The 25,561-nt window shown below is 44.7% G+C and overlaps 1 protein-coding gene across 1 annotated transcript; it reads left to right on the top strand.

The window, feature by feature from the left end:
• The first annotated feature begins 2,389 nt into the window (after positions 1-2,389).
• STARD3NL (STARD3 N-terminal like) lies at positions 2,390-25,561 on the top strand. The gene is made up of 8 exons (XM_056113456.1): positions 2,390-2,663; positions 8,142-8,219; positions 10,526-10,603; positions 12,447-12,500; positions 12,608-12,725; positions 14,761-14,856; positions 23,660-23,735; positions 25,087-25,561. Exons 1-7 carry the CDS (start codon positions 2,460-2,462, stop codon positions 23,716-23,718), a joined length of 687 nt encoding a protein of 228 aa, XP_055969431.1. The 5' UTR covers positions 2,390-2,459; the 3' UTR covers positions 23,719-23,735; positions 25,087-25,561.

Below are 25,561 nucleotides of genomic sequence, written 5' to 3'. Positions count from 1 at the left end.
TGCCAGATTGAAATGTTCATCAGCCAGTGCTGAACTTTGCTTGGGGTAACACTGTAACACTATAACACTGTTCTCCCATTGTTCATCAATTTGCTCAAGCAGACACCAGTAATGTCTCCATTATGAGACTTGTTGTTACTGTTTTTGGCATATTGAATACATCACAGGGAGCTTGCCAGGCTTTGCTGTGAGGGCAGAATACTCTCGGTAGCTTGCCAGGCTCTTCGAGAGGGGCAGAGAAATCGAACCCAGTTTGGCTGCATGCAAGGCAGACGCCCGGCCCACTGTGCTATCGCTCCAGCCCTTTGTTTCGGGTAGGATGTTAAATCCTAGTTTCACTGCCTTTGGGATTGGCCTGGAGAAACCTTTAGTAATATTCATAGTCTCGTGGAATTTGGAGGGGATGCACATGGCCTTGCTTGTGAATTAGAATGTGGGGAGTGTTTGAGGGAAGGAAGTTTTCCCGAAGGAACTGGTGCTTAAAACTATATGCATCTGCAGGACATGGTTAAGATGAATTACTGTAGAGTAGAAAGGGGCTTATTGAAACATCCTTCATTTACATAATAGCACAAGATTCCTTTCTATTAAGATTATCCATGTTACAAAGATAAATTGGATTAAAGTCAACTAGTTGAATAATCTGCACATTGAGTAACTTTAGTATTAAATTTTTGCAAGTATCTATAAATTCAAGTAATTCAGAGTCATCTGCATTCATCTGAAAAATTATGTAATAATTCTTATTCCATAAGTCAGCTGCATCTGATGTTAATTTGAAATAGCCTCAGAGTTTTGAGATTAGTGTTTCAATTTGTTTTTTTTTAAAAAAGAACAGATGTGACCTTTGAGCCCACTTCCTGAGGCATGCACTCAAAGAAGGAGGGATGAGAGAATGAGGGAATCTTTGAGCTGCCGAAAAATGGTATTCTTCCTCAGACCGAACTTCAGTTGGAATGGTGAATTTGTTCATTGTGTTGAAAGCCAAGTAACTGAAGATTGTTCATGCACTTCTGAATATCGATGCTGAAGGCATGGTGGCTGAAAATGATCAGGATTGGGGCTGAAGACAAGACACAAGAGAAAGTTCGCTCTTTCATGCTCCCTGCGTTCCATCCTCAGGACAGCAAAAAATAAAAATAAACAAAAGTACAAAGGAGCAAGGGTTGCTCTTTTTTTTAACGTAGAATGTATTGTTGCAGAAAAGTGTCTTTTCCGTTTTAGAGACTATGTCAGTTTTTTTTTTTAGCTCAAATATGTCTTTATATCACAAAAACATTTTTGATTTATTCCAGAATTAAACTTCAGGATATTTGCAGCTACACCCAGTGCTTTGCAGCCTAGGTTTAAGAACAGCTGTCCTGGGGCATCTATCTCAGCAGAATTCCTTCCACCCGCATGTTATTGAGCTTATGGGGCAGAAGTGAGCCAGATATAAATACTTCAGATTTTGCACCTTTATATTTTGTTTTCCAAAGCACTGAAGAGAACTTCTATTGAATTTTTCCAAAGACTTTCTGATCTGCTTATTAAACACATCTGAGAAGAAGGCAAATGAAATCAAAACTGGCCTGAAAGAGACAAGAGCTGAATTCAGTATTAGAAGCCAGAAAACTTGTCTGTGCAAGGATAGTTGTTCTCATCTTAGACTCTCACAAAGCCTAGCCCTTAGGTTTGCCAGAATCGTGGAATGGGAGCAACCTGGGTGGGATATTACTGTTGAGTCTGGTGTCTTCAGACTACTCTGGACCCAGCTCTTTCTAAAACCCTACCTCCCTCTTCTCTTTCTCTATAATAATGCCTTGTGTCTGTGAAGGCAGGATGGTCACACTAAGGACAGGAGGCACCATCTTTCAACTGCCAATAAAGCTCTGTCTCAGCCTGTCAGTATCTCTCAGTTTATTGCCCTTCAGCATCAGGGAAGGAAGCGGTCTGTTCTGGTTACATGGAGAGTGATACTGATGCTTAAGGTCTAAGAAGAGCCCCAAAACATACTTCTTTAGGAATTTGGTTTTTTTTTGGTTTGGGGGGTTTTTGGGTTTTGGGTTTTATGTTTTTTGTTTTGTTTTGTTTTTTAAAGTATTTCACACCTTTGGTTTTACACTTTCTGGGAAGCAATCCGGTACATGTTTTTCTAGTCCTTGGGTAGTGACCCCGAGCTGTGGAACTTTGTTCCCTCTCACAGCTACAGAGCTGGCTTCACTCATTCCCCAAGAGGCCTCAGCTCCAGCTGTTCACTGAGCTTCCAGCTTGACCCTGTACTGTTATCCTTATGTGACTTCCACTAAACCATCGCTGTGTTACACAGACGGTGACATGGCAGTGAGGGCTCGTGGGTGAGCTCTGATTTAACATGATGTCTCTTTCTCTTTTTAATTCCCAAAGCTCTCCTGTCCAGGGATGGTGAGGTCGGCACAGGTGTCCTCGGTGCCTCCTCCGGGCTGACCCTGCGTGAAGACATGGAGAGCGCCCTCACGGGGAGCCAGGGCTCCCAGGCCTCTCTGCGCGACGTCCATTCCATCAACCCTGCCCAGCTCATGGCCAGGATTGAGTCCTACGAAGGAAGAGACAAGAAAGGCATCTCTGACGTCAGGAGGACTTTCTGTTTGTTTGTCACCTTCGACCTCTTATTCGTAACGTTACTGTGGATAATAGAGTTAAATGTAAGTTCTTTGCCCACATGTTCTCTCTGTTGACCCAGAGCTTATTTTTCTTATCATTTCTGTCTCATTCATTGAACCCCGTCTTCTCCCCAGTGAGACTGTGCTATTTTTTTCCAGCCCATTGGCACCTATCTTGTTTCTGACTGCTGTCATGAAACAAACTTGATGACCCTTTCAGAAAAGATGACTGATCCCTGCTCCAGCATAAATCCTCAGCTTGCTTCTTGAATGTGCTTTAGGTGTTGTACCTACATTGCTGATTCCCACACTTAATACTTGTGTGTGATTATTAAATATCTTGTAAATAAATTACTCATATCAGACATTCTTGAGGCATTTGGATCTACCAGTCTTTCTAGGCCACTGATTTACTTCTCTTCACACCTCAGAGTAATCCCTATCTTTGTGAACTCTTGTGAAGATGAAAAGTTGTACACAGCAACCCCTTGGTAACTGTAATGTTCTGCACAAATGTAGGTTGTGTAATTTACTATTAACTAAAGTAAATTTAACCCAGAGGGGGAAAAGTGTTGATTATTGCAACCAAAGAGACAGTACAGGGGGTTAGGCTTTGCCTTACATGTAGCTGACCCGGGTTCAATCCCCAACCTGTGATCCCTGGTCACAGAATCAGGAGTAATTCCTAAGTACCACCAGGTATGTCCTAAAACAAAAAATGTTGGTTATTTTCTCACTGTAATAGTTACATTTGTGTTTCAGGTGCTTTTATTCTAGTGACTTGATTCTGGTTTTATCTTCTCATTATGTTGTACAAACTCTAATGGTCAAGGAGAACTTAATATGGGGGGAGGGTAGCGATGCAGGATTAGAATGGAATTTTACAAAGGTGTGAATGGAGACGATGGTGGTGAACTGGGTTTGGAATGAAGGACAGAACTTAGGAAAGATGTTGATTTGGGGTTGGATTGTGTTACAGGACAGTTGAGTGAGATCACTTTGAGATCAAGGTCAGCAGAAGCATGGAGGCAGATGTGTGTGTGTGTGTGTGTGTGTGTGTGTGCACTCAGGTGCAGAAACAGAGACAGAGAAGATTGTATTTTTGCTAGAGATTAAGGTGCTTATAGAAAATGGAATTGCACAGCTTAGTAGGGATCAACTGGCACCATCTCCCTTTCTTTTCTGGTGGCAGCAGGCACACCTGTCAGTGATTGAGAAGCCTTGTGGGGTGGCAGTGGCAGGTGGGCTACATGCAAGGCAAGTGCCCCACCACTGTTTTCTCTCTCAGCTTCCCTAGACTGCCCCCATCTTTTGAAGATCTGTAGAAGTATTTGGAACAGATTGGAAATCAGGGGTTTGTGACCTTCCTGAGGTAAATGATTTCTATTCTATGTAATTACCTATTTGTTCAACTGGACTTCAAATATAATATATTCTTCCTTAAAACACATACACACACATACACACATATGCACGCATGCACACATACCACATATCCATCCCTTACCTCTCTTACTGATTCTGTTGAGATGGAAGCGATCGTTAAAGCCCTAGCCAAACAGGGCGTTCAAACTCAATACATCAGGATCCTCCGTGAACTGTATTACGGATTCACTGCTAGGATCTCATCATTCTACAAAGAAGTGATCATCCATGTCAAGAGAGGGGTTCGACAAGGTGATACCATTTCACTGAAACTCTTCAGTGCCATCCTCAAGAACGTCATGTGATGACTGGAATGGGAAGAAATGGGAGTGAAGATAGACGGTCGGCAACTACACCACCTCTGCTTTGCTGATGAAATTGTTCTAATAACACCAAACATTAGCCAAGCAGCACAAATGCTGACCGACTTTGACCGTGAGTGTGGAAAGGTTGGACTACAGCTGAATCTCATGAAGACAATGTTTATGAGAAATGGTCTCGTTCCTGACATTCCATTGGCTCTCAGTGGAACAAACATCTCTGAATGCAACAGTTATGTATACCTAGGTCGAGAAGTCAACATGATGAATGACCTGGCACCTGAGTTGCGCAGGAAGAAGAGAGCGGCTTGGCAAGCCTTCAAAAGTGTCGAAAAAATAGCTAAGAGGACAAAGAACCTCAGGCTCCGGGCACATCTTTTCAACTCTACCATTCTTCCTGCATTAACATACGCCTCAGAGACCTGGGCCCTACAAAAACAGGATGAGAACACTATTCAGGTTTACCAAAGAGGAATCGAAAGAGCTATGCTTGGAGTATCATGCTTCACTCAAATGAGAGAAAGAATCCGGAGTTCCAACCTTGGTCGACAATCAAGAATCAGGGATGGTGTCTCATTTACCAAGGTATCGAAAATCAGATGGGCTGGACACATAATGAGATTTGGAGACGACCGCTGGACTAGAGCTAATATGGACTGGATTCCATGGGATGTCAAAAGACCGTGTGGCCGCCCACCTACAAGATGGTCAGTCTTCTTCGTCAAAATCCTGAACGATCAGTTTGTGGCTCTTTGTATTCCTAGAACTACCAGACGCCATTGGGCTACACTAGCACACGAAAGGGTCGAATGGAGATATTACTGGTGCCCGCTCATGCAAATTGATGAGTAACGGGATGTCAAGTGATCAAGTTACCTCTCCTACACACTCTCCTTCTTTAGAAAACTTTGGCCAAATACAGAGACAGAAAATGAAGACACATCTCTGATTGATTTGCCTGCTTTTGTGTTTGTCTTTCAAATGCCCCATATTCAGTGTAAAACTAAGTCCTGTAAAGTTTGCCTGAACATATTCAAACTGTGGCATCTTCTCTGATTTTGTTACGGCCACTCTGGGCCAGGCCAGCATTTTCATTCTGCAAAGGATTGCCCCCGTACCTGACTGGTCTGTCTGCATCCTTGCTTGCTCCTTAACCACTCTCTGCAGAGTATGAAGAGTGACTTAGGAAAGGAAAAACATAAACCAGATAGTGTTATTATTGGTTTAAAACCCCTGGTGACTAACTGGAGCATTTAGAATAAAAACATCAGCACCATTGCTTGACTTGTAATGTCACGGCAGACACTTCCAGACACTTTTTCTTTTTTTTTTCCTTTTTTTGGGGTGGTGGGTATTGGGGGTTCCAGTCACACCTGGCTGTGCTCAGGATCTCTCCTGGTTCTGTGCTCAAAGATCACTCTTCTGCTGCTCTGTCTCCCCGGCCTGCTGCAAGCTCCCCCACCTTCTCTATTCCTGGTTCTTCATATCGCCAGAGTCACCTCCTTCTGTCCTGATAGACTTTTATGCTCCACGTGATGATGCACCCTCAAGCTCAGTGCCAACCTGACTTCTTGGTATGCTGGTTTCAGCCAGTGTAAGAACCACGAGGAACAGAACCACCAGCTGAAGGAGCTGCTCTGTGTTGCTTCTTGCTCCTGATCTCTGGTTAGCACTCACCTTCTCTCCCTTGGATACACGGTCAGCTCCGTAAAGGCGGATCTTTATATTTTTGTGTTTGCCCTCAATGTTTGGCATTGACAAGGTACTCAGCAAGTACTTGGTGTTTGGGAGTGTTTGGCAGTGGTTCTCAGTGGTCTAACGAGGAGAATGCTAGTTCATGTTTTGCTGTGTTGTGTTTTTGGGGGGGGGGGGGGCGGGGAGCATGTGACTTACTCCCGTGGTGTCTCTCTGGCCCCACAATCCGGAAGCTGAGTTAATTGGAGAAATAGAAGCTGACATTGATGTGGTGGAAGAGAGAAGGAAATGCTGAGAGTGACATTGAGCAAGACTCATTGATGAGCTGGCATTGCTGTTTCCCTTGGTGGCGCCTGCGGGCAGGCTGCTCACCCATGTGGGGAGACATTCCCTGGGGCACTCTGAGGCATCTGTTTGGGGCACCTGGCTCCTGAACTTCAAGACAGATTCTGAAGTAAACACTGACAGTAAGGCTAGTGATGCAGTTTCGATCCCTCTGCTCAGAACACAGTCATATTTCCATGGGGGTCGGGCCCGGAGCAGGCGCTGGACTGTGCCTTATGGATTTGAAGAGGATGTGGGATGCTGCATTCTCAGCTGACAGGTTTTGTCTCTGTGCGTTTTTCTGTAAGCTGTCAGTTGCTTGGAATAAATATTCCTGATTTTTTTTGGGGGGTGGCCCCCAGCAGAGGTCAGGGGGCCCAGGTCCCCTTCTCTTGACCGTGCGGGCCATGTGGTTCTGTATTCTGTCCTGTCATACATGGGGCTCCCAGGTCCCGACCAGCTGGTGCTAGGGGCAGGTGGTTTCGTCTAGCCCAGGGATATGCATGTCAGCTTCTGCTCCAGTATTTGGAGCTAGCTTGGTGATCCTAAGTTTCACTTTCACTTCCAGGGGTGCTCAGGGGCTACTCCTGCCTCTGTTCAGGATTCTTTCCTGGCCGTGACCATGTGAGATACTGGTGATTTGAACTGAGGTGGATGGGAGGCAAGGCCTGAATCCCTGTACTCTCTCCAATACATAGTTCTAATATTTGGATAATTATAATCAATTTCCTTCATCTGGGCACAGCAATTTGGGATTAGATGGTTGGTTGGCTTCTTATAAGGATTGATCTTTTCTAGTATTCAAGTCTGTTTCTTTGTCAAAGTCTAGGGCTAAAGGCTATAGGTCATTGGCACAAATGCACAAAAGTCTAAACTTCCTGAAAGGATTTAAGGTTCAGATGGTAGCACTGTAGCACTGTCCTCCCGTGGTCCATCGATTTGCTTGAGTGGTCCCAGTAACACTCCATTTTGAGACTTTTTACTGTGTTTGGCATATTGAATACATCACAGGTAGCTTGCCAGGCTTTGCCATATGGGCAAGATACTCTTGGAAGCTTGCTGGGCTCTCCAGGAGGGGCGGAGGAATCGAACCCGGCTTGGCCGGGCTGGTTGCGCGCAAGGTAAAAGCCCTACCGCTGTGCTATCACTCCAGTTCAAATGGTATGTGTGATATATTTCCATTTGCGTTGCAATTGAACATGCTGTAACTATGCTGAGTAAAACCAAGAAAACTCAGAAAAACTTTATGCTTCCTAGTCTGTGTCTTGATACTGATGCAATTGATAGTATTTTTATCAGTTCTTCAGTGATTAGGCACCTGTTGGCCTTCTGAGACTTGAAATGGTCTAACCTGAGCAGGGACTGAGAGAAAATATGATCAAAGTCTGTCTTCAAAGAAAAAAATTTTAATTTATTTTTTTTTAGACACCATGATTTACAGTGTAGTTTACAAAAGCTTCTGACTTTATATATTGTGTTGCCAAAATGAGAATTACATAAAAGCACCTTGTCTTTCATTGTACATTTGTACATGTTGAATAACTGAATTCAAATTTGAAGGGGAAAGTGCATCTCAGCATTCCCCTGTGGAAAGAAGGACCCTTTTGTTCTGTATTTTAGCACTCTGATTTCCAAGACACAAGGCATGGATGTACATGCGAGCCCTCATTTCTGTGTTCTCTTAGCGTCTTCTGTTACAGTTCTCTTGTTCTCTTCTCCCACATAAACCTCCTCTTTTTCTCTTCCTCCTTCCCAGGTGAATGGGGGTATTGAGAACACATTAGAGAAGGAGGTGGTGCAGTATGACTACTACTCTTCTTATTTTGATATATTTGTAAGTATTTTCTCTTTCACATCTGTTCCCATGGGGATGAAACTAACCGATGGCAAATTTATTCTCAATAGAGGAAGACCTCAATGTCTGTCTCCCGCCTCTCTCTTTCTCTGTCTCTCTATCTCTCTCCCTCCACCCCTCTTTCTCTCTCTCTCTTTTCTCTCCCCTCCCTTCCAACTCCCACCCCTTGGAGCCTTTTTCTTTTACATAACTGTTGTTGAAACCACTGACATACTTGACAGACCCTAATCTCTGAAAGGAAAATTCACATAAGCCCTCAATGGAAATGCCTTTCTTTCCAGCCTTGAGATTTATTTCTACCTCAGTGTACTAAGAGTAATTCTGTACTCCATTTTTATCTAGTAGGGGTCTTTGAGGAAAGTTACTTGTGTGGGGGTGCATGTGATTTTGAACAACACTTGTGGGTTGTAGGTATGACACATATGTTTATTCAAATCAAGCTTGCATTTTCTTTCTAGGACACATTGTATCCTTGATTGGGTCTGAAGCATCTCCATAGGGTATCCTTGGAGCTAGGAAGAAGAGTAATCCTAATTCTAGAATAGTTTTAGGTATGGCGCAGTCAGCTAAAATTCACAGTGAATTCACCCAAATTCATTTAAAATCTTTTACTCGTATTTAGAAACAGCATAGTTGGGAGGAGACCTCGGTACCATATAGATCAGTGGTAGAATATATTTCTTGTACATGGGCTTAATCCCTAGTACAGCTTTTTCAAACAAAACTCTTAAAGGCTATTTTTATTTTTCTTCAAGGCAAAAAAATCTGGATTCAGTTGGCCACATTGTTACTCATTTCCTATCCTTCAGTATAGTCAGTCTAAGCTTCAGTTTGCTTATATGTAAAATCGAGATATTATCATAGTCTGAACAGCAAATGAAATAATACTTGAAAAGCACTTATCCCAGTGATAAGGATACTGTCTAGAAATTAAGTGAATGATACGGTGAATCTCTATCATTACCTTTTTGTTTCATTGTTTGATTTTTGGGCACAGCCAGCAGTGCACAGGGTTTACTCCTGCCTCTATGCTCAGGATGGATCGGGTTCTCAGGAGTAGATCTTGGCTGCTTCTCCAGGGAGTTCTGTGGACTTGGAGCACTTTCTGTGCATCATCTCTATATAGTGGGATTAATGCTAGTATTGTAGCTGAAACTGAGAATTCCCATATGCCACTTCTCGGGAAGACTAAAGGCCCCGCTTCCCACTCCCACAAAGGGAAACTGCTCTTCCCACTCTTCTCAGTTTGCTGCCAGATCACCAGCTACTCTGCCCTGCGTTTGCTGCTCACGGATTGCTCGTTCTCTAATCCTACCATTGTTTCTTATGGACACCAAGATTCCCAATGGAAATCCCCTGGAGACACTTCCCCCATTGGTCCTGTGTTTCTTGTCCCCATGCACAAGAAGCCTCTGTGTCATCACAGACACAGAAGGAGTCGGGCCATTATATCATCACCCGGCTTGCACATACTCCTTGCTCGGAGACCGGGAAGTGGCTCCTTCTGAATCCGCTGGTGTGAAATAGACTCCCATTTCTCAGGACCTCTGAGTGCTCACTCAGCCCTTCCCCGTCTAATCAGCCTCTTTTCCGCAACTGTTAGGTTGCTAATTATATGGGTAATAATGCATGAGAGCTTCCGGGAACCCTTGCAATACCTACTAATCCACTACTTTATGTGGGGCTTTGCTAATAATAGACTTGTATTTTCTGCTAGTGAATATTGCACCTGGCATGAAAAAAGTCAAACCTTTAAATATTTTCCTTAGCCTTGAGAGATCTGAAAAGTACATGTGAGGTCAAGTAGAGAGATAAACACAGAAAGCTCAGCTAGCTGCATACAGTTTCGCAAATTCTTCCACAAGGACTTACCAACCCTGTGAAGAGATACAACAGTTTTCACATTAAAAGGTAGATTTTTCTGTACTTACTGATTTTAATATTGGAGCTTTGTTATTGAATCAGTTTCAGCTCTGGAATTGTATCAACACTTGTGGCTTTTGTCTACATTAAAAAGAAATAAAATAAAATTAGATTTAAAAAAAGAAAAAGTAAACATTTATTTTACTTTTCTGTGGCTGATAATGAGAACTTAATTTGGATCCTTGTTTGGGCAACCTCCCGTGTATCATGTAAATTCGGATCAAGGACCCGCATGCTGGTCCAAACTAGTCTGTAGCTGACACCAGCTAAATAAATCACTGCAGTGAAGACAGTTTGATGGATCTGTCCTAAAACCAACTCACTTTGTTTTGCACTTAAACTTTAAAATTTTTTCTCCATAGCTTTTGGCAGTTTTCCGGTTCAAAGTGTTGATACTCGCATATGCCGTGTGCAGACTGCGCCACTGGTGGGCAATCGCGGTGAGTACGCTGGGTGGTATCTCGCTGCCCCAGTGTTGCTGGCCGTGGCTGGGCCACCACTTGACTGGGGCTTGTGTGTGTGTGTGTGTGTGTGTGTGTGTGTGTGTGTGTGTGTGTGTGTACCATACCTGTCAGCACTCAAGGCTGTGGTTAGGGATCACTCCTGGTGGGGCTCAGGGAGCCCCGAGTGGTACCCAGGATGGAGCCTGGGTGGGTTGGCCCCCACCTGCACTGCCTCTCCAGACACAAAGGTGTGGTTTTCATGCGGTTCAGATGCCTCTCGTTTTTTTCTGGGTTCCCTTCTTGACCTTCCAGAAGGTTTTCTAGCCCATGACTTCTTTCAGATGCTAATGAGTATACAGCCTTGTTTCAGATTCTAATGAATAAAGAATGTGCAGACCGGTGAGATGTAGGGGCCCAGCAATGATACTGGCCGAGCACCGACCCCTCAGCCCTCAGAGGGATGAGTTCATTCTCTTCTCACACAGATACTTGGAAGCCACCTCTTGGTGATTGCTCTGATCTACCGCTTCATGCTTTTTCTGTTCCCCCACCTCTACCCTGTTGTATTTCCCTTGCTTAAATCTTTTTTGTTTATTTGGTTTTGTTTGGGGGCCTCTCCTGTCAGTGCTCAGGACTTTAACTCCTGGCTCCGAGCTCAGAGGTCACTTCTGGAGTGCTTGGGGGACTGTATGGGATGCTGAGAATTGAGCTCGGCTAGCCGCATGAAAGAAGCCCTTCCCACTGTACTATTGCTCTGGCCCCAGCCCTCTCTTCACTCGTAAAACTTCCTTTTCTGGTTGCCTTCAGGCTTCTTGAAGGCAGGCGGATTTTATTCATCCCATTCCTGTGCATCTGACCCCAGCTTTGGTACTGTATTCACTCTCAATAAATGTTGATTGGTCAAAAGAACTATAAGCAATTGTACACAGACAGTTTTTGCCATGTTCAGACATCTGAACGTGCTCTCTTTCTAAGGACTCCATTAAGGCAGGAATGCAGGGGGCCATTGCACCCCCAGAAGAGGGTGCTGCTTTAGGAATGTGCGAGCCTGGGTCCCCTGTGAGGCTGGGAGTGAACCAAGCTGCTGGTCCTGAGCTAGAGGCCCCCACATGCTAGAACATCTCCCCTCACCCAGCTGCCGGCTGTTGTCTGTGGCTCCAACCTGAGCTGGCAGCATCAGCCCAACTGGACCCCTGCTCCAGAATTCCCCCACCCGTGGCACAGAGCCACAGAGCCATGATGGTGATGGACCTTCAGAGGCTCTCGGCTAACATTGCCCTGGGGACATTCTGTTGGCCACAGTCTCAGCATGTCACGTGGGCTTGTCTCTGCCTCCGTTTTGTCTCAGAAAAATGGTTGATATAGAAGTGTGCAAAAGAAAGCGTCTTTACATCTATTTTGAAATTGGCAAAGGGACAACTCCAATTGAGCGCATCTGTTTTCTTATTTTGGGCTCTACTGTGTTTGCAGAGAGGCCTGGGCAGCTGGGAGACTGCAGCCTAGACGGTAGCTAGGGTCAGCCTAGCTGCCTCCTGGCTACCTCTCCTGTCTGGCAGTGCTCTGTGTGTGTGTGCTGTTTGCAAAGAAGCACAGACTGCGATTTTGTCAGGACACAGGAGGTGTGGCCTCATTGTCAGTGTTGGCTGAGATTAGTATTCACTCTGTTGGTTTTGAACTGTTCCCTGAGTGATCCTGAGGGATGGGCTCACCTACAGGGGACTGCTGGACTTTGTTTCATTGGCCCTGGCCCTGTCACTGTGTAGATAGTGACATCTGCAGGGACCCTGTGCTTCTGTGGCACAGGCCCCGTTTGAGTGGCCCTGGGTTCTGTGTCTTTCAGCTGACGACGGCAGTGACGAGTGCCTTCTTACTAGCGAAAGTGATCCTCTCCAAGGTACGGCCACCGTTTCTCCTACACAGTTACAGGTGCGAAGCCCCGTTTCCCCACTGTGAGCTCATGGTAACTGCATTTCTATCTCCCGGACACATCTGTTCTTCCAGCTTTTCTCTCAAGGGGCTTTTGGCTATGTGCTGCCCATCATTTCATTCATTCTTGCCTGGATTGAGACGTGGTTCCTGGATTTCAAAGTGTTACCTCAAGAGGCAGAAGAAGAAAACAGTAAGTTTCTCTTCAAGTTAGTCTCCTGAGACTGGCGAGGCTTTGGGCTGGGCCAAGAGAACCGCAGAAAGAGAGCGCCTGCCAGCCCCAGCGTGTCCACTCCTCACGCTGTCCCTGGCAGAGACAGAAGGACTGGGTGAAAGGACAGTGGCAGAGTGCAGCTCCTGCTCAGGAGAGAGGCAGGCTGGCTGGGAAGCAAGTGTGAGCCTTGAGCAGTGACAGAAGCAGCCAAGCCCCTTGCTCAGACAGCCTGAGCGGGTGCGGGTTGCTGAGGCCACACGCCTCTCTGGACAGTGCGTTGGGGGAGCAGAGAGAGGAGCCCTAGCTTAGACGGGTGGAGACAGCAGCTCAGGAGGAAGCTCAGCATGGTTTTGCAGGGCTGTACTGACTGCCCGCAGGGCATTGTTAAGATGGCTCTGCCAGGAGATGGCCTTCAGGAGACATGGAGCTCGACTGCCAGCCACCTCTTCCAGTGTCTCCCTGGTGGCCACCATGGCTGCAGACCCTTGGGCCGAGCAGACCATATGGCCGCTTCTGTCTGTGAGGAGTTCCCACCCAGGTCACCGGATACAGTGACCTTTGTGGAGCTTCGTGCCCTCCAATCCTCGCAGGGCATCTGAGCCGGTGCCAATACACACAGTATTTAGTGACCCCTCTCTGCCCTCCTTTGCCCTGTCTAATAGAAACCAGCACAGTACAGCCTCCAATGGCAAAAGGGAAAAATCCCCTTCTGAGTGCTTTTGGGTAGGAAAATGTCAGTGACAAGGAAGAAGCCCACATGAGAACTCTGTTGCAAGAGTTTGAGAACACTTACTAATCAGGCCACCCATGTCTTCTGTGCTTGCTCTCTCTTCTCTTCTTTTGTGAGAACTTACAGTGGTGAAAGAACGGTAAAATTCCCTTGAATTCGCATCTTTAAAAATGGTATAGGTGTTGGGTAGCAAAGTAGAATTCAGCGCACATGGATGCTAAGTTGAACTTTATTAAATACGTATCAGACCTGAATGGGCTGAAGCGATAGCACAGCGGGTAAGGCGTTCGCCTTACAAGCGGCCAACATGGCCGACCCGAGTTCGATTCCTCCACCCCTCTCGGAGAGCCCGGCAAGCTACCGAGAGTATTGGATATGCCAGACACAGTAACAACAAAGTCTCCAATGGAGACGTTACTGGGCCCGCTCGAGCAAATCGACGATCAACGGGAGGGCCAGACCTGAATGCTGTATAATCCAAATTCACAGTGGCTCATAAAGCAAAGCACGTGGTGAGCTTTTAGTTTGGCTTTGGGGGCCACATACTGCGGTGCCAAGGGGATACTTCCTGGCTCTGAACTGAGAAATCACTCCTGGAGCTGCTCAGGAGCCCAGGGGGGTCCAGGGTATTGAACCTGGGTCGGCCACATGGAAGGCAAATGATCTATGTGCTGTACTATCGCTCTGCCCCACGAAGTCATAAGCAGCTGTTACTGTCACTGAGCGCGTGCTGGGTAGCTGTGCTGGCCTGGTGCTTCCTACCGCTCTTCAGTGTTGACACAGCTTCTGCCGCAGAGCTCACAGCCCCGCCCTCTTTCAGGGTTAGTGTCTGTGAGGCCACCACACATGCTCCCACTTGTGTTTAAAGGACACCGCTGGAATGGCAGTTTTCTGTGCCACATTAGTTATTTGCCCCTTCGTGAAAGAGCTTCCCAGATTGCTGACGTGGACGTGCACTGACCATTCCATCATGGACTGGTGCTTTGGTTTCCCTTCCTTCTCCTGTTCATGCTGTTGATTCTTTAGGGAGGGAAGGATAACCATGGGACAGGTGCTGTGCATTTGGGGTCAGGGAGTCTCATGGGGAATAGGCCCACTTCAAACCTGTTGGAGCCTGGCCTTTCCTAGTCCTCATTCATGGTTTATCAATTAAAACCAGTTGAGATATTTTCAGCACGCGGCTCGGGAGAGTATGTAATAGTAACACCACTTTTGGTGATGGATCTCACCAAGAAGCGCTGGAACATGGCGTCATTCCCAGCATCTGAATTTCTTCTCTTCCAGGACTCCTGCTAGTTCCGGATGCTTCCGAGAGGGCACTGCTGATACCCGGCGGCCTTTCTGATGGTCAGTTTTATTCTCCTCCCGAGTCTGAAGCAGGTAAGGTGCTTTTTAGTGATGGTTTTGCCCAGCATTCAAATGCTCAGCAGTCCCTCCTCTCTTTGGACCTCTGAGTTCATTTAACTGCACTTAACATACCGGACATCTGGGATATGAGAGTAACTAAGAAACCGTCTTGATGTGCCCTGGGTGAAGCACAGGGAGGTAAGAGTGACTACGATAGAGAGATGCACACACTGCTTTCTGACCTGCTCCGTAGAGGACAGGAGGGCAAGGGCAAGGTCTCAGTGCCCCTTTACTCTCTGCTAGCCCCTAACCTGAGCTTCAGGATTCCCCACGTGTAGGAACCTTAAATCAGAAACATCTCAGGGGTCCCAGCCCCTTTCTTGCATCCCATAACCCATTACTCACTAAGCCACATTGGTTGTTTTTATTTCTTTTTTGCAGAATTGTCTCATTATTATTTTTTTTAGTTTTTATTAGTGAAATACCGTGAGGTACAGTTGTAGACTTACAAATTTTTGTGTTGGGTTTCAGTTATACAATGATCCAATACCCATCCCTCCACCAGTGCTCATTCTCTACCACCACTGATCCCAGTATCCCTCCCACCACCCCCCCATCCCCTCCATCCCACCCTGCCTCTGTGGCAGGGCATTCCCTTTTGTTCTCTCTCTCCTTTTGGGTGCTGTGGTTTGTAAAAGAGGCATTGAGTGGCAATCATGTTTGGTCTGTTTCTGCCTCTGTCTGATCCACGTGATGCCATGTCATCGCTTTTACCTCTGTCCAATCTCAAGGACTGGAGCCTCCTCCCATTCCTCCCCCAGCAGCCCCCAGAATGCCCTGTGAGAGAGAACAGGTACATTTTCTTCCTAACCACTCTATGATATAAAAGTCTCGCTGAGGGGAAGTTGGTTTTCCAATGTCACACAAGGACTGAGAGCTCAGAGGGTGCATAGGATGTGTGCCCCGGCTCCATGCCCATACCATATTTAAGCTTTTAGCATGAATGAAAATGCAAACTGGATGCATTTGCTCTAGCCCAGAGGTCCTCAGTGGTATAGCAAGCAGGCGTGACACACCCAGGGGTGATGGTGCTGGGGCCCAGGGTTGATCCCTGGTACCTCTGGTCTCTGAGCACCACCCAGTTTGTGCCCAAAGAAAGTCTTGGGTCTCTAACCTGGCAGAAGCCACCTTTAACCATTGTATTGAGTTTCTAGTCACATCTCTGGTGTACTCTTCTCTTTTTAGCTTTTGGGTAACATTTGTGTCTCAAGACATTATGTGTCTTGCATTTTCTACCCTAACTCTACCCCCACTGCAATCAGTGTCTCACTGGGACAATCAGAGGGACCTTCTTACCCCTACCCACTCCTTCAGTCCCAGCAGGTGTGGAAAGGCATCCTTTCAGTCTGCCTCCCTCCCTCCCTCCCTCCCTCCCTCCCTCCCTCCCTCCCTCCCTCCCTCCCTCCCTCCTTCCTTCCTTCCTTCCTTCCTTCCTTCCTTTCCTTTCCTTTCCTTTCCTTTCCTTTCCTTTCTCTCCCTCTCTTTATCTCTCTTGCCCACTTGCTGCTTTATTGCTTTCTTTTTTCTTTTTTTCTGTTTTTTCCCCCTATTGGGGGGTAATGGGGGGTACATCCAACAATGTTTAGGGCATACTCCTGCCTCTGAGCTTAGAGATCACTCCTGACAGGGCTCAGGGGACCATGTGGGGTGCCAGAGATCAAACTTAGTTTGGCTGTGTGCATGGCAAGTGCCCTAACCATTATACTATCACTCTGGCTTCTAAACTAGATTTCTGTATGTCTTAGGACTCATTCTTTAAGAAAAAATAAATTTAATTTAAAAGGTTAAATGTCTGTGCTATATTTCATACTTTTATATAGCTTTTTATCTTTCAGACTAAAAATTTCTCAGCACTAATATCTTTTAGCTAGAATTTGAAAACTGGGATAATAATGCGAGTTATATCACTGTCACTATCTTCCCATTGTTCATCAATTTGCTCGAGTGAGCCCAATAACATTGTGAGACTTGTTATTGCTGTGTTTGGCATATCGAATACGTCATGTGATGGGTATCTTGCCAGGCTTTGCCGTGCAGCGAGATACTCTCGGTAGCTTGCTGGGCTCTCTGAGAGGGGCAGAGGAATCAAACTCGGGTTGTCCAGGTCGGCCCAGTCGGCTGCATACAAGGCAAACGCCCTACCCACTGTGCTGTCGCTCCAGCCCACAAGTTATATCATCTCAGTAATATGAGCAATAAATGAGCAATAATATGAGTTATGCCACTCAGGTTATGCCATCTCTTTTCGCTTGGGGGTTTGTTTGGTTTTCCTTCATTTTATCTTATGAAAGCACTGTGATTCACAGTTATCCATAGCTGGGTTCTAGACGTAGTGTTCCCTCACCAAACCCTTCCTCTCCCCGCAAAGCTCACCATCTCAGCAGGCACCATTCTATTTGCTCATTAAGTTTGGGTTTCGTGATTTCAGTGTTTTGTTGTTGTTATTGTTTGTATTTTAAGAAAACAGCTTTTATTTGGAGGTTCTGAAAGAGAAGATGGAGAAAAAGTAGTAGAGAATAGAGATTAACATGGGGGGGGGGGAGGGAGGCGAGGGCTCCTCCGCACATCCCAGCATTAGGTAGGAAAGTATGAAAGTACACATCTCAAGAGGGGAGATGCAGGCGACACATGTGCTCGGGCACCACATATGCTCAGCCACGTGGACACAAGAAGCTCATGGGCTCGGGCAGCAAATGTGCCGATTTTAGTGTTGTTGATTCTCATTTGGATATGTGGTTCCCCCGATCCTTAATGTATATTGACCCTTGCCCTCCCTTCTTATCCATTGCTTCCCATCTGACATCAGCTTTCTGGAGTGGAATCTTGACTTCCAGCCCATCACTTTTATCACCATCTAGTGGCGGTTGAACGTATTCCCACGACCGTGATGCTAAACAGGAAGAGACTTTCCCCGTGTCCACTAGGTGGCTGCTTTGTTCACAACAAAATCCATACAGTTAGTATGTCTAGCAGACCTGTTTTCTGGCTTATTTTTGATCAAACCAAATACTAAATATGTCAAACACTTTTAAAATATATGTCTGTTGACATAATCACGTGATGTTCATCCTGTATTCGATTCGTTTCACAGTTACATATTGGGAAGTGTTAGATTAACTGGTGTATCTGGGATAAGTCCCACTGGGTTTCAGCTGTCCTGTACATTTCTGGATGTGATTCGCTGCACTACAGTCTGTCTTTAGTTTGCTCGTGGCTTTGGCTTTGAATACAGTTGGCCTAGGAGCTGGGAATTGTTTCCTTCTCTGTTTTCAAATGACTCTTTTTTGTAAAGGCTCAGTATTGTTTTTCTTTCTTTAAATCAAAAAATAGGCTTACGGTTGATTTGTTGACACAAGAGTCTTCGTGCTGTTTCCAGCCTCACAGCACACTTGAAAGCAGCTGGGAAAGTGCCACACTCCCACCTCTGAGCTCTGTGTCTGGCAGCCTGGGCCTGTCCACGGTGCCCACGTAATGGACTGTGTGGGTCCCTGGCTCTGAGGTCACAGCATAGAGCTGGCCACCTTCCAGACCCTCCCATGAGATGCCCCCGAACAGGCATGGCTTTCACAGGATGGCTGTGTGTAGGCGAGTGTCTGAAGAGACAGCAGGGCCCACAATGTGGACAAGTAGGCTGCAGTTCATGCACGCTGAGGGACAGGGAGCTCAGGGGACACAGGTGGTCTGAGAAGAGAGAGCCGACGAGCAAACAGGGTGCAGGTAGAACCAGGATGCGTGGAGGCAGCAGGGCCGCTGTGCTGGCGTGAGACCTCCTGTGCCATCCCCTCCCACACCAGGCCTGTGCAGTGGGTACACATGGGCTAGAGGACCGAGGCCCTCACATCCCAGTTTGCGGCTGCTAGGTTTCCCAAGAAAGTCTCCTGGGCCCAGCATTCTCAGGAGGAGAAGATTTTTAATTATGATTTAGCTGTTTTTTTTTCTTGGGGGATGGGGGCAAGACACACCATGGCTTATTCCTGGCTCAGGGGTCCCACTCAGCAGTGCAGGGCTTCCACCTGGCTATGTGCTTACAAATCGCTCCTGGGGGTGCTCAGGGGACCATATGTGGTGTGGGATCTCATGGGGCCCAGCGCCTGTCAGGCCAGTGCCTTCATCCAGTCCTACCTCTCACACGCTGAGGCACTTCTTGACTGGTTCTCTGTAGGCTTTTTCTGAGTTCTTGAGTCCATTGTGGTAACTCATCGTACTAAGAGTTCACCTATTTCTTCTGAATTGTCTAATCTGTAGATACAAATTGTGCACAATATTATTTTTAGGATCCCTTTAAATTTGTGTATAGAGGCTGGAGCAATAGCACAGTGGGTTGGGTATTTGCCTTGCACGCGGCCAACCCGGGTTTGATTCCCAGCTTCCCATATGGTCCCCTGAGCACTGCCAGGGGTAAATCCTGAGTGTAGAGCCAGGAATAACCCCTGTGCATCACTGGGTATGACCCAAAAGGCAAAAAATAATAAATAAATAAATAAATTTGCGTATAGTTGATTGTGACGTTCTTTTTTCCCCTTGGTTTTAATAAATTTGAGTCTTCTCTCATTTCCTCTCGGTAATTTTAGCTTGTGGTTTCTTATCTGTGCTGATAATTTTGTACTTTCTCTATTACACTTGAGTTATGTTTATTAATTCTCTTCTTTTTATGGTTAATTTTAGATATTTTTCTTGTACAGATGTTTGAAACTATAAGTTTAGCTTTATGAATTTATTTAACACCTTGTGTGAATTTTGATAGTTGTGTTTTTAATTTCATGCATCTCTTGACTCTGAGATATGTAAGATGTTTACATGCGTATCTCTTTGTGTAAACCCTAACTGGTACATTTTTGACTTGTTATAAGTGCATATTAATATTTTAAAACAAATTTGAGGAATTTGGGCAATATACACTGCATGTATGTTGCTCTGTGTGTTAACTCAGAGGTCCCTGAACACCACTCACATTTTCTTGTTTTGGTTGTTTTTTTTTCCCTCTTTTTCCCAAGTAATTGGGCTGAAAAACATCTATTGATTCTTTGCCAGTGCAAGTATTCCCTTCATCTCTTTAGTGTATATTTTACTTCAGTTTTTGCACATTTCTACTCCAGATTTGGTTTTTGGTTTTTGGTGGTTTTATTTCTTTTTCTTTTTTTTCTTTTTTACATATTCTCTTTTTTGTAATTATTGTTTTCTCCTTGAGAATCTGAGTGTATTGGTATAATATTGCTCTACTTTTCTTTAATTAATTACTTATTTTGTGGTGCCAGAGGTCAAACCTGTGAAGTCACTCGGACACTGTCCCTGTGCCATACCCCTGCCTGCTTTTGACTTTTTAAACATGGTTTCCAGTAATTGCATCTTTATACACAGATGTTTTAGTGTCGTTTTCTGCTCAGGAAAACTTAGTTTGTACTGAGTTGCCTGTTTGTTTCCCTGAGAAACAAACAGTTTTAGTTCTTTTCCTATCTTGCAGGTTTTTTTTTTTCCATTAGTGAATCACTGTGAGGTACAGTTACAGACTTACAGACTTTCATGCTTGCGTTTCAGTCATACAATGATCGAGTACCCATCCCTCCACCAGTGCCCATTTTCCACCACCAATGGTCCCAGCATCCCTCCTACCACCTCCACCCCGTCCCCTCCACCCTACCCCACTTCTATGGAAGGACATTCCCTTTTGCTCTCTCTCTCCTTTTGGGTATTGTGGATGTGTTGCAGTCTTTTTTTGAAAATGATTTTGATAAAAATGTACCAACTCAAAATTCTGAGTTGGACCTCCTGAAGGATCCTGGTATTGGTGTTCATTTAGCAGATTCCTGGGGCAAACTCTGTGCAGTTATAACCCCTGCAGTGTTTGCTTGCTGATGTCTCACAACAGCTTGTATTTTTTTTCTTTCTTCAATTTGTCAGTCTTGCTCCATGGGTCCGGCTCCTATGTCTACAGAGCTTAATGGTGGCCTGTGACTGAACAGAGATTAAGCTCATTCACATCAAGTATGTTTATGCTTTTGTTTCTGATTTTTGTGTTTTGGGGTGAACAGACCCAATGGTGCTCAGAGACTAACCCTACCCGCCACCCAAGCACAGGGGCCACTTCTGGTGATGCTCAGGGGAGTTCCTGCCTGAGAACACATGGCCATCAGCCCTGGAGCTGTGTCTCATGCCTCACCCTAGTCAGTTCTTAGTCACCTTTGACCCCTACCCATGTGTATGTATATGCCTTAGGTGACATGTTCACACACTTTGAGTCTCCCCTTGTCTGTGCCTTTGCTGAGCCTGTTCGTGTTCCCTCTATGTGTGCTCATAGCCGGGGGCTGGTTGGCACCTCGGAGTCTGCACTCAGCGTGTCCAGCCAGTTTAGTCAGCATTTGCTGTGGCCCTGACCACAAGCTTTGAGCTGCAGAGCTTCTGGCCCTCTGCTCCGTCACCCCATAGAACATGCTGGTTCCTACCACTCTCCCTGCACTCTCTCTAAGCTCTTGTTTCTCTTCTGGGTCCTCACAGCAGCACATAGTCTCATGTGGCTCCTGCCCAGGGTCTCCGGTGGTGGGGGAGAAAAAAGGGGAGGCCAGGGGAAGCACCTCTTCTGTTCCCGGAGTTCTCTCCTTTCCCAGACAGAGTCACATTCTGGTGGCCTGTGTGTCTTTGGGCACTTCCCAAGGGTCAGGCTGGTTCCGCTTGTGCAGTTTCAGTGGCTTGTCCAGATTGATCATCTCCTAATAGAAGCCCAATGGAGATCTTGTGACATTCTTTTTGTAATTGCATCAAGCTTATATACTCCTTGTGTTTCATCTAAAAATCTGTTATTTAGACACCCCCCCCCCCCCCCCCACCGCCCATTAATCCATTAATTCCAAACATAGCAGTTGTTGGTCACAAGCTGTTAGCCTGACCATCCTCCTCACTTGTGTGTGGAAAAACAAGGCAGTTAAACCGCCCCAGGCTGCCATCCACAGCAGTTAGCTGGGGCCTGGGGCCTTCCAACCACATGGTGCTTATCTCTTTATCTTACCACAAACTTACACTGATTTATGTGGCATTTGTGAGGTTAAAACGTGGAAGAATCTTTTCTCGGGATTCTGAACAGTTCATTCTTCTGGATCACGTTGTGTTCTTGCCTATCACCCAGGCGAACATTCTCATAGGAGGGGGAAAAAATCCTCTTTTGAAGTATGTTTTTTTTTTTTTAGTGAAATACCATGAGATAACTGAAGTATGTTTTTTAACAAGAGCAAAGCAGTAGCCGACAGGCTGCTTCTCAGGGTTATCCCAGCCTGCAGTCGTGGTCTTCACTTCTCCATTTTGCTTTCTTTCTCTCACTTTGCTCATGTGATACTTGCTTTTTATAAAAATGTGGCAAGAACAAAAGTGAAAGATTACCTGTCCTTCAAACAGTTCAGCAGCCTCCATTTGTTGCCTGCTGGTTTCCTATGTGTAATTTCACATAATTATGGTCATCTTGCCTATATAATTTATATCCTGTTTAAAAAATTGTTATTTAAGCATAATTACAAAATCAATCTGTTGTAAAATTTTTACCCTATCATAAATTGGTCATTTTCTTCTAGTCTATTTGATCAGTACATGGCTATTTCAGGGGTTGTTTTGGAGGCATGCACACCTGGCTGGGCTCAGGCTTCCTTCCAGGTTGGGATCAGCTTCTGGTTGAGCTCAGGGACTATATATGGTGCTGGGGATTGACTTGAGGTCGACCTAGTACAAGGCAAGTACTTTACCCCAACCATCTCTCTGGCCCCGATAATTTAGTTCTTTTGTTGTTGTTGTTGTTACCAAATATGATATTCTAATTAATGGTTTTTCATCAAATCCAGACTATAACATAATCCTTTTCTGTGTTTAGTTAGTCTCTTGCTTTATAACATAAATATTTTCCATGTTTTTATTAGCAATATAAACACAATTTTAAGTGGAGATATATATATATATATATTAATTTGGGGGTACATCCAGCAGTACTTGGGGCTTATTCTTGGCTCTCTCCAGGCAATGTTCGGGGACCCTGTGAGATGCTGGGGAATGAACCCAGGTCTGCTATGTGCAGCTGTGTCCTCTACCCACTGTACTGTTGCTCTGGCTCTGATATAAGATATATCTTAGAAATATGATACTTATTTAACTTTTTTTCGCTATACAATATTTCTTGAAAATATAATACTTCTTCACTTCTCAGCTATATACTTTTTTAGAGGTAAAATGACATAAGAGAAAATAACATAAGAAAGGGAAGACAAACATCTCCTAAAACTGAGTTCAGAATTAAATGACTGCATCAGTGCCTTACTGTGTGGTTTGAGACATTGTGGCCAAGAGTGGTCAGTGCCAGTATGGTGGACCCTGGTCTCATTCACGGCATCAGGAAATCTTCACAGTTGCACTCACTGGGGGTACTGATTTTTTTAAAAAGTATACTGTGATTTGTTAAAAGATTTGTTCCATTATTTGTTGCATATATTTCTTGAAAAACATCCAGACATGTTTTTTTTTTTTTTTACACCTCAGCAGAGAGGTGAAAGAGGACGAGCAGTGGAGAGTAATGCTGGGATTGTGAATATTTTTAATGGTATTTAGGTGAAATTTCCTTGGCTGATAAGTCCTGTATTAAGGGTTTTTCTCCTACCAGAAATAAAGTAAAACTTTGTATCACAGTTGCATTTATGTTAATCAAGACCTTTTGAGGAGTCAACATGTGTATCTCACACAGATAGTATGGCTTCAGTGAAATTATTTATTGCATTAGTAAAATGCCGACATTTTCCCTACCATGTAGGATCTGAAGAAGAAGCTGAAGAAAAGCAGGACAGTGAGAAACCACTCTTAGAATTATGAGGACAACTTTCCTTAAAGTAAGTCTTATAATTTCTTCTGTAAGGAAGTGCATAACTTTAGAGCATTTTCTGTGAGTACTTTCAAAGATTCAAAGTATGTGAGTGGAAGTAGCCATCTTATTTGCATGAAATTTACTGGTCACATATGAATAGAATCTATAACACTTTCTGGATAGGCTAAAATTTGTGAAGTGTGAAAAGTACTTGAAATTACCAAATTAAAAATCAGGATGAGCTGTGTTTGCTTACTAACTCAGAATATCTCTGTCAGGCATCACTTAGTTGTGAACCCTTACTTATGTACCCAGGATGTCATGTGCTGTGAGGATATAGCTGTCCTGGGGGGTAAACGGGCCGGGTCACACGGTGGTAAGGGGCAGAGACAGCACCAGTCTCGGCATCCACTGGAGCCCTTGCACACCCCTTTCTCTCAAGGGTTTTGGAGAGTCTTATATAAATGAAAGATGTCTTCCATTCAGAGAAGAGGATTTGTGAACTCCTAATGGGATAGTATTAAATCCCTTCAGATAATTGAAGAAGTTGTATTAACTTTGGAAATACCAGGCAAACACAAGGGAAATTGTAGAAGCAGCTGCTCCGCTTCCTCATTTGAGAGTAAAAAGAGCAGACCTGGAAAATCTCCTCTTAAAAGAAAGACATTTTATAACTATGGTGATGGAGATTAATGAGGTTCATTGTGGTGGTCATTTCCCAGTATATACAAATTTTAAACTGTTAGGTGGTACACCTGCAATTAATGTCATGTTATATGTTCTGTGTCAGTTATATATTAATAAAAGGGGGAAAGGAGTTTGAAAAAAATAAATAAACGGAACAGTGATTGTGTGGTTAGGAGTTGCTGCTGGTGGCAGTCAGCTTGTGATATTGGGGTGGATGAAGGCTGGGCCCACACCAGCACTTGCAACATTCTTTTTTCTACTAGGGTGATTGAGATGTTATACACTAATGGGGCATGTGAATTATTGGTCCTTTTTTTCCTTTTCTTTTTTCTTTTTGTTTCGGGGCCACACCTGGTGGTACTCAAGACTTACCCGGGTGGTGCCCAGTGGTTCTGCACTCAGGGATCACTTCTGGAAGAACTAAGGGGACCATATGTAGATCCAGGGACTGAAACTAGGTCAGCTGCATGCAAGGCAAGCATCCTACCTGCTGTACTATTGCTCCAGACCCGATAGTTTGTCCTTTTCTAAAACATTCCAAAATAAGTTCTTCTGTATTGGTTATGCCCGTGGTTCTTCCTATAACATAGATGATCTTCACTATATAAACTTTGTTATGAAAGTATATGGCCAGTAGTAACATTTTTACTATTTACATCTCAAACGCTTGTTTTCTCTCTTTTTCTAAGTGTGAAAAAATTTCAATGAGGAAGAAAAGCACCACAGCCAGGTGTCATCTGATTGAAAATTGAACGGTGACATCCACTGCTATTGAATGGTTAAAAAGAACTTATTTATTGTAATACCTCACAACACTGTACCATTTCCACATATGTTCAGTTGCCTGTCTGTGGCTGGTAGGGCAAAGTAATGACCCACCTGTCGAGTCAGTGAGACTGAGTCTCACTGGTGAAGAGTCGCAGAAAAACCCTGCGCTGCATTCCTAATCAAAGACTTCTCAATGTATGGGAGTAACATTGTTTTCAGTAAGTAAATTGTCTTCTTACTTGGATTTGCAGAATGAACTTCTTTAGTTTCATGTCTCAGACTTATTTTGTTTTTCTTTTTGTTAATGCTCTACATTTCCCTTGTGTTTTCTTAAATTCATGCACATGCACTCTTTGTACAATTTTAAAAAATAATAAAACCAACATATCAAAACCA

The sequence above is a fragment of the Sorex fumeus genome, unplaced genomic scaffold (assembly GCF_029834395.1).
Source record: "Sorex fumeus unplaced genomic scaffold, SorFum_2.1 ptg000020l, whole genome shotgun sequence".
NCBI classification, from domain to species: domain Eukaryota; kingdom Metazoa; phylum Chordata; class Mammalia; order Eulipotyphla; family Soricidae; genus Sorex; species Sorex fumeus.
Note: the sequence above shows the minus strand (reverse complement) of the source record. Positions and strands in the feature narration are given on the sequence as shown.